The sequence below is a fragment of the Sturnira hondurensis genome, unplaced genomic scaffold (genome assembly GCF_014824575.4).
Source record: "Sturnira hondurensis isolate 20B ecotype Veracruz unplaced genomic scaffold, ASM1482457v3 Scaffold0020489, whole genome shotgun sequence".
NCBI classification, from domain to species: Eukaryota; Metazoa; Chordata; class Mammalia; order Chiroptera; family Phyllostomidae; genus Sturnira; species Sturnira hondurensis.
Window position 1 is genome coordinate 1,478,663 of NW_028093120.1, and position 16,139 is coordinate 1,494,801.

Below are 16,139 nucleotides of genomic sequence, written 5' to 3' on the forward strand. Positions count from 1 at the left end.
GACTCAGACTCATACTAAGCCCTCAGATTTCTTTGAAATGTTATCTACTGTTTGATCCTTGCTGCTCTGTATTCCTGTGTATTACAACCCAATAAAAGGCCCTGAGGAGGGGGCTCGAGGCTTTTTTCTCCTTGGAGAAACTGGCCCCTGCTCACGGCCTTTTTCCTCTGGGAAAATGGCCACTCCTCCTCCCTAAGCAGATCACATCATGTCTCAGTCATGTTTACTTTCATCTGTGGCACCTGGGGGGGAAGTGTGAGGAAAGTCGCTTCCACTTTGTTTCTACCCGGCAAAGGCCAAGCTCCTTGCCCCTAGTTAAGGAGTAGTTACATTTATACAGTCCTAAAATTACACTCGGCCCTATGAAGGCAACCAAGAGATTGATGTGGCCTCCGGTAAAAATGAGTTTGACACCCCTACTATAAAGCAATCTGAGATGGCTGCTATTTGTGCTGGGCTTGGAGGTTCCCAGGTGAAGCCAAGCTGCTGCTAATGCTAGGCTTGGGGCTTACTGGAGCTCCCTATGGCTTGTTTAATAGGATTTAGGAAGTTGTGAAGCATGAGCCAAGTCCAGCCATTCATACGGAAAAGTAGCTTGGGTGGGCCAATTCAAGTGTCTTGGGATCTCCAAGGCAGATCAAACAGTGTTAGCCAGGTTGATATGGTCTCAGATACGGTACTAGATTACTAGCTCACTAGCTCTGGTGGGTGAGGGGAGGGATTAGAAAAGAGACCATTGTCTCTGCTTTTGAAACCAGACTTCAGTTTCTCCCTGTATAGCACTGGTGCCTTTCAAGTTGCTGCTCTGGTGCTGGAGCTCAGATGGAGTGAGTCTGAAAAGGTGGGTCCCTGTGTGGGTTCTTTAAGAACTGCTTATGGCTCCAGAATTTTCTTCCACCAACTCAATCCACATTGGCTTTTGTACCCAGAAAGTTGTTGGGGCTTATTTTCCTGGCACTGGAACCCTGGAATGGGTGCCTGGTGTGGGCCTGGGACTCTGTTCCAAAGATATTCTTTCTGAATTTTTATCTACCACACATGAGGGTGGGACCATCCTGTTCTTCATCTGCACTCCCCCTACCAGTCTGGATGTGGTTTCTTTAGTTCCATAGTTGTCAGACTTCTATTCAGCTTGATTTTTGAGGTTTTAGTTATAATTTTGATGTGGTTGAGCAAACAGGCAAGCCATGTTTGCCTAGATCTCCATCTTAACTGGAAGTCTGTTTTTATGCCTGTATCATGCTGTTTTGATTACTATAGCCCTATAGTATAGTTAGATAGTAGGTAGTGTGATTCCTCTAACTTTGTCCTCCTTTCTCAGGATTGCTGTTGCTGTGTGGGGCCTTTTATCATTCCACATAAACTTTATAGAAATATTTGTTCTAGTTCTGTGAAACACATTATTGGAATATTGATAAGAATTGCATTGAATCTGTAGATTGCTTTGGGTAGTATGGACATTTTAACGTTAATTCTTCCTATGAACATTATGTGCTTCCACTTATTTGCAAATTATCTTTTTATTCTGTGAATATGTTAAATTGGAGTAACCAGTTGTTTTTAATGCTACTTTTATGCTATAATTGTTTATGCTGCTATTCTAAAGGAGTTACAGTTCTCAATCTGATTATCACTTTAGTAATAGTCCTGTGCAAATTTGTCTTTTCATTTCAGTTTGAAGACCTTCCTTCAACATTTCTTGTATGTGGTGAACTCCCTCACTCTTTGTTTGGGAAAACCTTTATTTCTCCTGCATATCTGAAGGATAACTTTGCTTGAGAGTGTTGGGTAGCAATTTTTATCTTTCAATACTTTGAATATGTCATTCTACTCTCTCCTGCTCTGTAGAGTTTCTCCTTATAAATCTGTGGACAACAGATTCCTTTGTATGTTAGTCTTTTTTTCTGTGCTGCATTTAAAATTTTTATTTTAATTGTTCAAATACAGTTTTCTGCCTTTTATCCCCATCCCAGCCCATCCCCCATCCCTCCCCACCTCCTTCCCATTTTCACCCCCCTTGTTATTGTTCATGTGTCCTTTATACTCGTTCCTCTAAACCCTTCCCCTTTTCCCCTGAAATTCCCTGTCAGCCTGTTCTCTATTTCAGTGTCTTTGGTTATATTTTGTTTGTTTGTTTTGTTGATTAGGTTCTTATTAAAGGTGAGATCATATGGTATTTGTGTCTCACCACCTGGCTTATTTCACTCAGCATGCTGCTTTCCAGTTCCATCCATGCTGTTGCAAAGGGTAGAAGCTCCTTTTTTCTTTCTGCTGCATAGAATTCCATTGTGTAAGTGTACCATAGTTTTTGGATCCAGTCATTGACCGATGGGCATCTAGGTTGCTTCCAACTCTTGGATATCATAAATTGTGCTGCTATGAACATTGGGGTGCATAGGTTCTTTTGGATTAGTGTTTCAGGGTTCTTAGGATATAATCCTAGCAGTGGAATTGCTGGGTCAAAAGGCAGCTCCATTTTTAGTTTTCTGAGAAAATTCCATACAGTTTTCCATAGTGGTTGTACCAGTCTGCAATGCCACCAACATTCGGGTTCTGCACTCGGGTTCGCTTTTCTCCACATCCTCTCCAACACTTGTTATTTGTTGCTTTGTATATATGATGGTCATTCTCAATGGTGTGAAGTGGTATCTCATTGTGGTTTTAATTTGCATCTCTCTGATACCTAGTGGTACTGAGCATCTTTTCCTGTGTCTCTGGATCCTCTGTATGTCCTCTTTGGAGAAGTGTCTGTTCGAGTTCTTTGCCCATTTTTTAATTGGGTTGCTTGTCTTCTCAGAGTGGAGTCATGTGAGTTCTTTGTCTATTTTGGAGATTAAACCCTTGTCTGAGGTATCATGGCAAGTACATTTTCCCATACGGTTGGTTCTCTTTTCATTTTAATGCTGTTTTCTTTAGCCATGCAGAAGCTTTTTATTTTGATGAGATCCCATGTGTTTATTCTTTCCTTTATGTCCCTTGCTCTAGGGGACGTATCAGTGAAAATATTGCTGTGTGAAATATCTGAGGTTTTCCTGCCTATGTTCTCCTCTAGGATTTTAATGGTGTCAAAACTTGTATTTATGTCTTTTATCCACCTTAAATTTATTTTTGTGTATGGTGTAAGTTGGTGGTGGTTTCATTTTTTTGCATGTAGCTGTCCAGTTCTCTCAGCATCATTTGTTGAAGAGGCTATTTTTACTCCATCTTATGTTGCTGCCCACTTTGTTGAATATTAATTGACTGTAGAGACTTGGGTTTACTTCTGGGCTCTCTGTTGCACTTAAAATTCTTTATCACCTACTTTTCACAATTTCATTATGTGTTTTGGAGGTCTTATGCATTGAAATAATAAACTGTTCTGTTAGCTTCTTGCATTTGTATCCCTTGTTTCTTCCACAGCTTTGGGAAATTCTCAGCTATTATTTATTCAAATGTTCTGCTTCATTCTTTTCTCCTGTCATACCCATTACTCTCATGTTGGCTTTCCTAGTAGAATCTGATGACTCTTGTAGTATTTCTTCACTTTAAAAAAACCTTTTATGAAGATTTTATTTTTAGAAAGAAGGAAGGGAGAAAGGGAAAGAAACATCAATGTGTGATTGCTTCTCACGCACCTCCTACTGGGGCTCTGGCACATAACTGAGGCACGTCCCCTGACTGGGAATCAAACTGGCAAGCCTTTGGTTGGTAGGCCAGTGCCCAATCCACTGAGCCACACCAGCCAGGGGTAAGAGTTTTTGTTGTTTGTTCTTTTTCACCTAAATAATTTTTAAATTCCTATCCTGCAGCTAATATATTTTCAGTTCCATCTGATCTTCTGCCATACTTGCTAATGTATTCTTGTCATTCATCTGAGTTCATCAACTCCAGCTGTTTTTCTCCAGAATTTCAGTCTCTTTGGTAAAGTACTGCTTCTGTTCACTAATATCACTCAAGTTCATTGAATTGCCTTTCTGAGCTCATAGCTTTCATCATAGTAGCTATTTTGAATTCTTTACCAGTTTGACCATAATATTCTGTCTTTTGGTTTGCTGAAGTTTTTCTTTTTGTGATATTACCAAGATTTTAATAAATGTCTTAAAAAGCCCTGGCTGGTGTAGCTCAGTGGATTGAGCACGGGCCTGCGAACCAGAGGATCGTGGTTCAATTCCCAGTCAGGGCACATGCCTCAGTTGCAGGCCAGTTCCCTGCAGGCCAACTCCCAGCAGGGGACGCATGAAAGGCAACCATACATTGATGTTTCTCTTCCTCTCTCCTTCCCCTCTAAAGATAAATAAATAAAATCTTAAAAAAATAAAATTAAATTTAAAAAAAATGTCTGAAAAAGTGTGCCTCTGCTGCTACCTTCGGGTAGTGAACACCTTTTTGGTTTAGGTAAGGCTAAACTTCTATTCCACCAGTTCAACAGTGGGCAATTAGAAGTTTGTTTCCCAGAAGGTGGTGCTATAGTGTAAATTTTTGTTTCTCTGACTGAAGCTGACTTGGGGTAAAGTTGAAAATGTAAGCATTAAAATGGTGGCTTAAAAAAAAGGCTGGTGGCAGAGTTGGGGGAAGTGCAGGCTCATTAGCCCTTGGGGCTCTGGGTGTGCCCACAGCCCAGTAGGGAGATCCTTGACTGGGGGAGCCCTAGAATCCAAGGGCTGACAGCAGGAAATGTCTTCCTTCAGTTATCGTTGCCTTCTCTTCCCTGTCCTTCTCCACCTCCTCTTCCCCAGAGAGGTCTCAGAAATCCAGGTGTTGCTGAAGAGCAGTGGGCCCCTTGACTACAGTCCATACGGCTGGGCAGACTTCGACTCACCCCTTCCACTTTCCACCTCCTCTGCTAGTAAGTTTGCCACCATCACCACTGGTGAGATGCCTCTGGCTCTGTAGCCTCCTACCAGGTCCAGTTCACCTGCTTTGGGACACAATGATGGATGACCCGGAGTCCTAGGGCATAGTGCACTCATCTACGTGACCCGGGTGACAAAAGCTTAAGTAAGGAAAATGGTGGAATGGACAGGAGAGTATGGATTCATAAAATATTTTAAATAGAAAACTTAGCTTTCATACTGATAGACTGCTCACTTAAATACTGTTATACATTTTAAGACACTATGCATGATGACCAAATTATTTTGGTGCCAATTTTGCATAGACCAAGAGGAGCAGGGCTAAGGTTCAGACTATAATGAATTAACAAGTGAAAAAACAGTATATAGTTTTTAGTATTGTCTGATTTGTGTATTAGAAGAAGTGAGCATTTCATTTTGAAGCGGATGCTAGGAGACACTACTTTCCTCAAAAAAGTTTGGAAATAACATTTCTGTAAAAGAAACTTAAGGTAAATAACTAGAGCAAGAACAAAGGTTAAAAGTCAGCCGAAATCTTCTTTTAATTAAAGACCCAATGGACAAGAAGCTCCTTTGTTACAGGGCATAACACATGGCTGTTTTATAGCGTGAAACAGACCTCAATGAGCTGGTGTTCGTGCCAGCACTGACTCCTCCAGCAGGTGACCAGTGAAGCGGGGTCTCCCTACTGGCACTGAGACTGCAATACATGTTCACATGCAGTAAGCTCTTTGGTAGACTTCATCATTCAGTGGAATTACAGAATTTGCAAAGGAGAGTAATAGTAAAATATTACATGTGAGATGTGAACATAGTGCTTCTCAACATAAGCAATTTATACAGACCTCAGAAAAAAGTCAATCCTAGTAAACTTTTTAAAATATTGCCTGAAAACTTACCAAATACCTTCTGTGTTCAAATACATAGACACACAAAACAAATCTAAAGTAGGGCAGATAATGAGTTTCTAAAATGTTTGGTCATGATATTCCTAGTAATTGGCCGATGGAAGTTAATCTGAAGGACGTGGAATTCTTTGAAAGCCTGGACAGCTACTCCTTCCTCCTCTCTGACACCCCCACCCCCAGCACCTCTCTAAGGCACCATTTTGGACAGCTGTCACACGAATGATGGTAATAATATTTTTCAACTATGACACTATAACGTCCTCAAGACTTTGCCTTATCATATGAAGCATGTGGGTGTTTAAAGGCTGCTCTTAAGTAGATCACTTACCACAAAAAAGATAACTCTGTGATAGGGACAGGACTATCAATGTGCTCTGTCACGAGACTGAAGAGTGCAGAACGCCAGGGAATTGCAGTGTTGACTCGAAAATTGGTGCAACAAGCTCTCTTCCTTCAAGGGGTATGTTTTTGAAATGGTTTGCATTTTGATTTTACCAGACACCAAAATTTCTAAGACAGCATTTTTCTTTTAAAATGAGAAACATTCCCACTGTGGATCCAGGACTGAAGCATTTTAATATTGTTTAGGTGACTAATAAGTTAGTGTTATAATCATATGATTACCTATGGGATTATTTCATGTAAACCACCTGCACTGCTACAGTTCTAAACTCAGATTCAAAATAAATAAAGTGACTGAACTCTTTCAGGTGGGTTGTAAATTCAGAAGACTTTCTGCTCCAAGCTGCCATTGTAATCAGGAGTCTGTGGCAACGCCGGCCTGACCCACGGCGCTCTCACACGACCGTCTGGACCGGAGTGCCGCACTGCGCGGGCGAGCTGGCCCGCTCCGAGGAGGAGGTGGACCGGTTAGAAATCTCTCTCTGCAGCTCCTCTACTTTCTTCTGAAGTTCTGCTCGTTTAGCGAGCAGTTCTTTGTATCTGTTGTGAATGGGCTCCTGTAAGAGCAAAACACCACAAAATTATTCCAACTAGGAAATCCTAAGCAAACCCCAAATCAAATTCTGGTATGTGGCTCTTTCCTAAACGCTGCAACGTGGCGGCGCGGCCCACGCCCACCTCCCAGCGCTGCGGCTCTTCCACCGGCCTGCCTGCCCCACGTCTGTCCACAGAAGGTCCGGAAGCTGGTACTTTCCCAAACACTGTCATTAACAACGCAATCTACAGGCCAGGGCTCAAAGATTTCCTATCATTCATCTAGTTTCAGGTGTTTAGTCTTTTTTTTTTTAAAGATTTTATTTATTTATCTTTAGAGAGGGAGAGAAGGAGAGAAATAACAATGTATGGTTGCCTCTTGTGAGTCCCCTGCTGGGAACTGGCCTGCAACCCAGGCATGTGCCCTGACTGGGAATCGAACCAGGATGTGTGGTTCGCAGGTCCGCGCTCAATCCACTGAGCTACACCAGCCAGGGCTTCAGGTGTTTAGTCTTTTAAACAGTTCTAAGTAGTAAATATTCCATATTCCTGAATGGACCAGAATTTTGTTAAGATTTTTATATTCTTAAAGCTATTTCTCTAACATATTAAAGCAAGGCCTCTAGAAGTTAACCAGTCCGACACTTCATCTTACGGAGAAGGGAAGAAAAGACAAAACTGAAGTGGTTTGTCCAAAGCTATCCAAGCAAAGTTATGGTAAGAACCGAATATACTGATTACCCCTGTGTGGTACTTTTTCTATTGTACATAACTATTAACAGGAAAAAGGGACAATTTTGAATATGCACAGATAATTTTCCTAGCTGCTTCAAAGGGAACAAACATAATTTATACGACTGCATGGATGACAACTCCCACTGCACAGCATACCTGTGGTTTCATCCGCGGATTCCACCTTACGTAATATCCCACCCAGAGCTCTAGGTGGCGCATGCTGGCTACTGGATAAAGGACGTGATTGGAGTAGCTCCCGTAGAGAGGGTTAGTGAAGTCTTCCAGCTGGCTATTTATGTAAGACCACAGTGACACAGTCCTTTTAGGAAGATTCTGCAAGAAGAAAAAAAGATTCTCCATCATATAAGCTGTTTATACTAGGTGGAAGTTGTAAAGGGGTATATTATGATCATTAAGATCTCTATAGAGGGAGATAACTTTGACACTTCAGTGCTTGCCCCACTTACATTAAATCAGAGGATATTGGAACATGGTGCAATTCCCCAAAAAGTTGAACTGAGAGTTACCATGCCAGCAATTCCAGTCTTTGGTACACACACAAGACAACTAGGAAGATGGACACAAAATCTTGTACACTGATGTTTGAAGCAGCATTACTTATAATAGCCAAAAAAGTAGAAACCCAGAAGTCTACCAGCTGATAAATGGGTAAGATAGTTTCTGTGTATAATGGAATATTCAGCTATAAAAAAGAACAAAGTATTGGTACATGCTACAAATTGAGCTGTATATTGGGTTGTCAGTGATTTTCAATCTTTTTCATCTCATGGCTCACAAACTAATTCCTAAAATTCTGTAAGCACACCAAAAATATCTTTTTTCTGATATGAGAAAAAATACGTGTAATTTTAATTCACTCAGACCGCACAGATATTGTTGCATTGGCTGTTGTCATTTTTAATTTGACAACCTAAGGGGAAAGAGATCCGTCCCCTGACTAGTCAAGTACTGCATGTTTTAAAGATTCTTGCAGCACACAGGTTGGAAATCGCTGTGCTAAGTGAAAAAGGCAGGACAGTAAGGCCACATCTTGAATGACTCCACTTCTCCGAAATGTCCAGAAGGAATCCACAGAGTAGATCAGTGTTTGTCAGGGGCTGGGAGGGAAGGAGAACGGAGAGTAACTACTAACAAGAACACAGTTTCTTTTCAATGTTCTGAACACAGTGGTGATGGTTATATAACCCTGTACCTACATTAAAAACCACTAAATTATACACTTGAAATGAGTGAACTTTGTGGAATGCAAACTATACCTTGGTAAAAATGTTTCTTTTTTAAAATAAAGACATGGTAAATCTTATTCAAGGCTTTAAAAAATGAAAGTAGCTTTGGAACTTAGCTATTCTTAATTATCCAATTTCTAATCAATCCCTGAGTGTCTCCTATACATGAAGGTATTTACTGTGTGCTAGTAGACACTGAAGATGTAATGGTGAATTAAAAATACAGTCTAGGAAGCACTCACTACATGGCAGTCACTGCAGTGTTTTGTGTGGTTCCTTTAATTCTCAACACCGCAAGTACTATCAGCCCTGTTTTACAGAAGCAGAAATTAACTTGCCCAAGGTCTCACAGCGAGTGACCAGTCCGAGGCTGGAGCCCAGGCAGCCTGGCCCCACAGCAAGCACTCTGCCACTGCGTTCTGCGGGAAGGCACCGCAACCCTTTCACAACCACACTGTTGAAAAATGAAGACTGATGAAGAGAGAAGCATCAATATGCTTCTCAAGAGAATATGATTAAGAATGTCATACATGGGATGGATACATTTTGAGGAAAATAGACGCATTTTACACTAAAACATAATGTGTTCTAAATAATACCAACCACTAGTAATATCTCTGGGAGATTAGGGTAACAGACATTAACTTTCTGCATAGTGTCTTTTGGGGTGTGAATGTTTTACAGTAGTATCTTAAAATTTAAAAAAACTAAAATGTCTCACAAACACAATATATTTGGATTTGAGCTGCTCATTCATTCAAATGTATATATTTTACTAATTATATCTGTCAGCACCTGCTTTGAAGGATTTCCATCCTGCAAGGACTAACTGGTGGCCCCGTGCTCCTCTGACGCACACACACTTCAAATCTCTCTAGTAGCTACGAATTCCCACCCATCAACTCACCTGACATCTGACAGCTGGCATCGTTAGCCTTGCAGCAAAGGTACTTTAAAAAGGTCAGGTTCAGCTATATAGAAGTAATCATATTAAAGCATACAAAATAAAGTATGGCCAAAGAAATCATTCAAAAGAACAAACGTGCTGCTGAAATCCATCATAAAATGCACTTTAGTAAAAAAAATACACATTGGGGGTAGGCCAGGATGGGGCTCATATTTTACCTCTTTTCCTCTCTGCTGTTCACTGTTACAAAGGAATGTTCCGAATAAGCAGCTGTATAGGTGGTCCAAAATGGTAATGAGAAAATACTCATTGAATTCAAATGCTGTAGGAAACTGCAAATCAAACACCACAAACACAAAACTTAGTATTTTAAGACATTTTTTCAAGCATAATTATCCCTGTATATGGGTAGATCCTTTCTAATACTTCTTAAAATTAGGCTAAATAATATTCAAAACTACAAGGTCCAGCAGAAGTAATGTCTGTTTCAGTGTGGTTGGCAGGGTAATACTATGGGTGTAATAGTTTATAGTTTTAATTCAAACATTTCACCTAAAATATTGTATGGTGTGCTTCAGTGTGATATTATATTACAGAATTACATGCTTATAATTTTTAAATAAAAGACTCTATAATAAAAACAGGCATTATTTGTTCCAGATCCTGTATAAATTTCTAAGCCATTCTGGCATCATCTGTTTGGTTTTTGGTTCAAATAATCACTTTACCACTTTCTAAGATAATTTCTCCCAAATCTGCATTTCATATGCGGCAAGAATTTGAATGTTCTGACCTTGATGCTTCTGTATCTCCCACAATCTGTTAACCCAACTAGCAGGCTAATGAATTTTGACCTGGGCAATTCTGGCAATTTTAATCTTTTTTTTAAATATTTTATTTTTTATTTTATTTTATTTTTTAAAATATTTTATTTATTTATCTTTTTAGAGGGGAAGGGAAGGAGAGAGGAAAGAAACATCAATGTATGGTTGCTTCTCGTGCATCCCCTGCCGGGAACTGGCCCCTGCCGGAAACTGGCTTGCAACCCAAGCATGTGCCCGGACTGGGAATCGAACCGCGATCTTCTGGTTCGCAGGCCTGCACTCAATCCACTGAGCTACACCAGCCAGGGCCAATTTTAATCTTTTTCTTCTAAAAATGACCATAAGCAACATGCTAAGATTTTTCTTAAGTTTTCAAAAACATTGTTTTGTTTTTAGGAATTACACAAAAAGTAGCATCAATGTCTCCAGAAAATGTCAGCAATGCGTAAAAATAACTATCCAAGGCAGCTGTGCACATCAATAAAAGCCAACCTGCTCATCTTTTTAAGGACCATCCAGTCACACAGGAGCACCTTGTAATCCAGTACTTGGGCAGCCTCTTTCTAACAAAGAAAATTCACTTTCTCTTTAACCTCAGGACAAAGGCTTACTGGTATCTTAATATTACACAAACAACACAATTTGTGGGGAACTCATCAAGGACAAAATACAGATCCCAGGAAGGTAAAGGCTTCAGTTTAATCCAGCCTGTCAATGGCACATTTCAAGATTATTCCAAAATTTCTATGTAAGAGTGGACAAATATGTGACCTGTGAAGAGGAATTCCATGAATATCTGGATTGCAGATTTGGGAAATATAAATATTTATTCCAAGTTTTTCTTTGAATGATCCCTACCCAAAAGTGAAGGAAAATGGCACAAACTATAAGCAAAAGGGGGTAGGAACCTGTAAGCAGGGTAATGGGCACATTTCTCAGACAACGAAGGGTAAGTGCCATGCAGTGGCTGCGAAGCTGAGCAGAGCGGGCACTGAAGCACACGCAACAATCCGAAAGGGCTGAGCCTGTCTGCGGTCTTCATCTCCTTGGCAAGACCATTAGCTCAGCTTTATCAGTGGGCATTTCCTCACAAAACAAAACACGAAACCCCAAAACAAAAAAATAAAACCTAGAATAGCAGAATATTAACTGCTGGTATTGCTTGTAAAGAGTAGTATTTTGTCTTTCTTATTTGTAAAACTGAAGACTGCCAATAAACACTGTGACCACCGAACATTTCAGTTCAGGAGGAAAACACACAAAAACATAACTAGATGTCCAAAATAAAGACTCATCACTATGTATATTTTAAGTTCTACCTAAGAAACACAGGGTTAAACTGATTTTCTAACTTTTACTAACTTAAGCTCAGAACTGAAGTTAAACTGCTTCTACAACAGACATATAGCATATAGAAAGTTAACACAATTGCTAAGGAAACATGTACTTGTCATCTACTCTCCTACTCAAACAACTGGTAGCTGTGATTAATTCTTTTTCTAGCAAACGCATCAGAACTAATATTTTCCCGTACGCTGCCCCCTGAGGACAGTCCCCCCCGACAGCAGTCCACAGAACCATCAATGATACCACGGCTTCAAACAACTTTCCAAGTCCTGTGATACGGTACACGTGATTTTTTTGCCAATAGTCAAATGTTATTTTTAAATGTTATTAAAAAATTGAATATGGCAGCACTCAGAACTGGATCCTACTGTTTTTAGTCGAACACCCCAAAAAAGGTTTCGAAGGATTTGTGTAGGTGATATACTACCTCAAAGGCAATTCCAAAGGGAAAATTCAAACCTACTCCAAGAAGTAGTGAAACTATTAAAATAAGTATGTAGCATCTCCCCTCCCTACAACATACAAGGTCTAATGTACAGAGGAAAACTGGGTTGTACACACATTTGTAGTATATGTGTGAAATACTGTGGTTAGCTACAATACAATTAACCTGGCAGGTTTCAAACTAATCTAACCAAACTGAAAATCTGATGGGGGAAAAAGACAAACTATTCAATATATTGTATAACTGATATATTGGTCCTAAGGATCACCCCCTCCTTTAAATGAAATATTTTCTTGAAATGCAAATGTGATCCTAAAAGGAAGCAGAGCCAGTGACTGTCTGGCCTCATATCGAAGGGGCACCGTAACAAAAGCCAGGTCTAATACACCCTGGGGTGAAGAGTTAACTCACGTACCAATAAGCTGGATCCAACTTTGGGGTTCTGAGATGATTTTTTCTTGAATAGAGTTAAATATTTTTAAGACACCAAACCCTTGCTTCATCACTGGGGTGATCCCATAATAAACGAGGTATTTTTTCAGTCTCCTCTGGTATCTTTCCAAAAACAACCAAATCCATTTACAGTAAATTTCACATGTGTTTGTTAGAAAGTTGGTAGACGGTCTAAAAAATGTAATCTCTGTATATCTAAGGAAAAAAAGAACTGAATCTATTATATACCTACCTTGCCATAGTTTACCACCTAACCCATTTTTTTCCTCATTAAAATTACCTGCCTATTTTTTCATCTCTTTACCTGTTTAGCAATATATAGATGAGCTTCTGGGTGAATATATGGCCATCATTTAATACTACTTGTCTAAAATAGAGGAGGAGGGGAGAGGTGGATTTAAGGGGACTGAAAGGTATTGTAAGAGAAAATACCGTAAAGATTAAAATAAATAAATAAACAAAACAAAGGAGGAACCCTCTTGGGTTACTATCAGTGCCACTCATCGAAATGCTCATGAAACCACATTGTCAAGTGTGTAACACAACTCTCAAATAATATTCTTTAGCCTAAATCACAATGTGATAATTTGGTAAAAGTTCTATTACTTAGAATTTCTGTTTTACATGAAATGTAGGATAACCAGTGGCCAAACCTCTCAACTCTGACTGGACAGCTGAAAAAAGAGCTGTAGGAATGGATACACAGAGCCGCTACCTGTCTCGTCATCTGCCAGACAGAGTCGACGAACTGAAGGAAAACGGGCGATCTGTCTGCATCCGCATGGTTCTTGTCTCCATGGCCAAGTCTCTGAGTCAAAGACAGTGAAACAGTATATGAACCTTGTGGGATTTTCCATTTTTTAATGGACATTATTTTCCAATAAAAGTACTATTTCTTCAATATTTTTAAAAATTCAGAAAATCTTTTTAAAAGAGCACAGTCAAGAAAACAGCAATAACTTGTCACCCTACCTGTGAAATGTCTATTAACATTTTGATGTACAAATGCCAGATTATTTTTTAACACGAGATGCTTGTAATTGGAATTACAACTCTGTGTAATAAGTGAAACCCAGAAGGTAAGAGGCTGATAATGGAAGACAGGAACAGTGAGACCTCAGAGCCCAGATTTTGGTCCTGGAGATCTAATTTTGCCCTGAATGTTACATGACTTGGGCAACAGCCTCAGAATGCACCCTTCTCCTTTAACGTACTGGCCAGTGCATGAAAAGGACCTGTTGTATTGCATGGCTCCAGTCTGTCTTTATCCAGAAGTATCACATTAGCACAAATCTTCATACACCTCTAAAAAATGGCTGACTTCTGCCCTCCAAGCATGCACTCCCCCAGTTTCTCCATTCTTTTTCTTCTCTGAGAACTTTTGCCACAGATGACCAAAACAGATCCCCACCCTGTATGCTGAAGTCATTGATTCTAAAGGTACGGCCCACAGACTTCTCAGGTGGGGGCAGTGCGGGGTGGAGGTGGGAGGAATGTGAGGTTTAAACTACTTTCCTAATAGTAGAACATTACCTGCTTTTTTCAATTTATTGATGTTTGCACTGATGGTGCAAAAGTGATGAAGGATAAAACTTTGGGTGCCTTAGGAGGAATCGAGCAAGACAGTGGAACCAAACTGCACTGTGGGTGGCATTCTGCCTTGCCACACACTCCCAGTTAAATGAAAAGGACAAAGCCAATCGCTCTCAAGCCAATTTCCTTGAGGAAGTGGTAAAAATTATTAACTTTATTAAATCTCTCCTATTGCACACAATTTTTTAATAGTTTGTGTAAGTACACAAAATGGAAAATACCCATAATGTGCTTCTGCTGCAAACTTAAGTAAGATGGTAGGAAATGACACTTTTTCATGGAACATGATTTTGACTTGGAAGAACAACTAATAAGTGAACTATGGTTATTAAGACTTGAATATCTGGAAACATAGAACTTCCAGACAAGATGGAGGCATAGGTAGACACACTGTGCCTCCTTGCACAACCAAAATAAGGACAACAACAATTTAGAAACAAAATAACAACCAGAACTGACAAAAAATTAAACTGTATGGAAGTCTGACAACCAAGGAGTTAAAATAAAATCACTCATCCAGATTGGTAGAAAGGGCGTTGGGCAGTTGAGCAGAGAGGGGTTGAAGCAAAAAAATCCCCAAAAAACAAAAAAGTGGTGGCACCAGGGCACAAGTTGGCAGTAGGTGGATGGACCCTGGGTGCACAGGCGGTGGCTGGCAGACCCTGGGCACGGGATGGCAACAGGCAGACCTATCCAGGTGGCGACTGTGAAGCAGGGCACAGCACACAAGGCGGCTGGCTGACTGGGTGGTTCCGCATTCACGTGCAGATAAACCAGGTGAAACTGGGGAGTGAGACAGACCGTGTAACCCGGGGTCTCAGTGCAGGGAAATAAAGCGTCAAAACACCAATTGAAAACATCTGTGGGGGCTGAGGTGCCAGGAGAAACTCCCAACTTCATAGGAGAGTTTGTAGGAGAGAGACCTGCTGAGTCCTAAAACATACACAAACCCACCCACATGGGAATCAGCACCAGAAGGCCCCAGTTTGCTTGGGGGAGCGCAGAAAGGACAGAAATCTGACAAAGAGTGGGGCAAGTGCCATTGTTCCCTCTTGGACCCCGCCCCCACATATGTCACAGCCCAGCAACTTGGGTTGCCCCGCCCTCGTAACCTACCACTCCGCCCCTCATAACAGGCGAGACAAGACAAAAAAAATGGCCCAAATGGAAGAACAGATCAAAGCTCCACAGCAAATACAACTAGGCTATGAACAGATAGCCAACCTATCAGATGCACAGTTCAAAGCACTGGTGATCAGGATGCTCACAGAACTGGTTGATTTTAGTCACAAATTAGAGGAACAAAAGAAGGCTACACTAAGTGAAATGAAGAAAAATGCACAGGGAACCAACAGTGATGGGAAGGAAACTGGGACTCAGATCAATGGAGTGGACCAGAAGGAAGAAAGAAACAACCAAACAGAAAAGAAGAAACAAGAATTCAAAAAAATGAGGAGAGGCTTAGGAACCTTCAGGACATCTTTAAATGTCCCAACATCCAAATTAGAGGGGTACCAGAAAAGGAAGAGGAAGAGCAACAAGTGGAAACGTTATCTGAAAAATACTAAAGAGAACTTCCCCAATCTGGCAAAGGCAATAGACTTCCAGGAAGTCCAGGAAGCCCAGAGAGTCCCAAAGAAGTTGGGCCAAGGAGGAATACACCAAGGCACATCATAATTACATTACCCAAGATTAAAATGGAGAGAATCCTAGTAGCAGCAAGACATAGACAGTCACCTACAAAGGAGTTCCCATCAGACTGTCAGCTGATTTCTCAAGAGACCTTGCGGGCAAGAAGGGGCTGGAAAGAAGTATTCCAAGCCATGAAAGGCAAGGATCTACAGCCAAGATTGCTCTATCCAGCAAAGCTTTCATTTAGAATGAAAGGGCAAAGTGCTTCCCAGATAAGGTC

At 40.6% G+C, this 16,139-nt stretch overlaps 1 protein-coding gene across 4 annotated transcripts in view; it reads right to left on the reverse strand.

Annotated features, from left to right (window-relative positions):
• Positions 1-5,349: 5,349 nt before the first annotated feature.
• MTMR2 (myotubularin related protein 2) overlaps positions 5,350-16,139 on the reverse strand; it is a 112,838-nt gene continuing 102,048 nt past the window's right edge. For all 4 annotated transcript variants that reach the window (XM_037029729.1, XM_037029733.1, XM_037029731.1 and 1 more), the window contains 4 exons: positions 13,350-13,442; positions 9,784-9,897; positions 7,568-7,744; positions 5,350-6,699 (listed from right to left, as the gene is read on the reverse strand). In XM_037029729.1, coding sequence (XP_036885624.1) covers positions 6,538-6,699; positions 7,568-7,744; positions 9,784-9,897; positions 13,350-13,442 — 546 coding nt within the window. In that variant the 3' untranslated portion in view covers positions 5,350-6,537. The remainder of the gene's footprint in view (positions 6,700-7,567; positions 7,745-9,783; positions 9,898-13,349; positions 13,443-16,139) is intronic.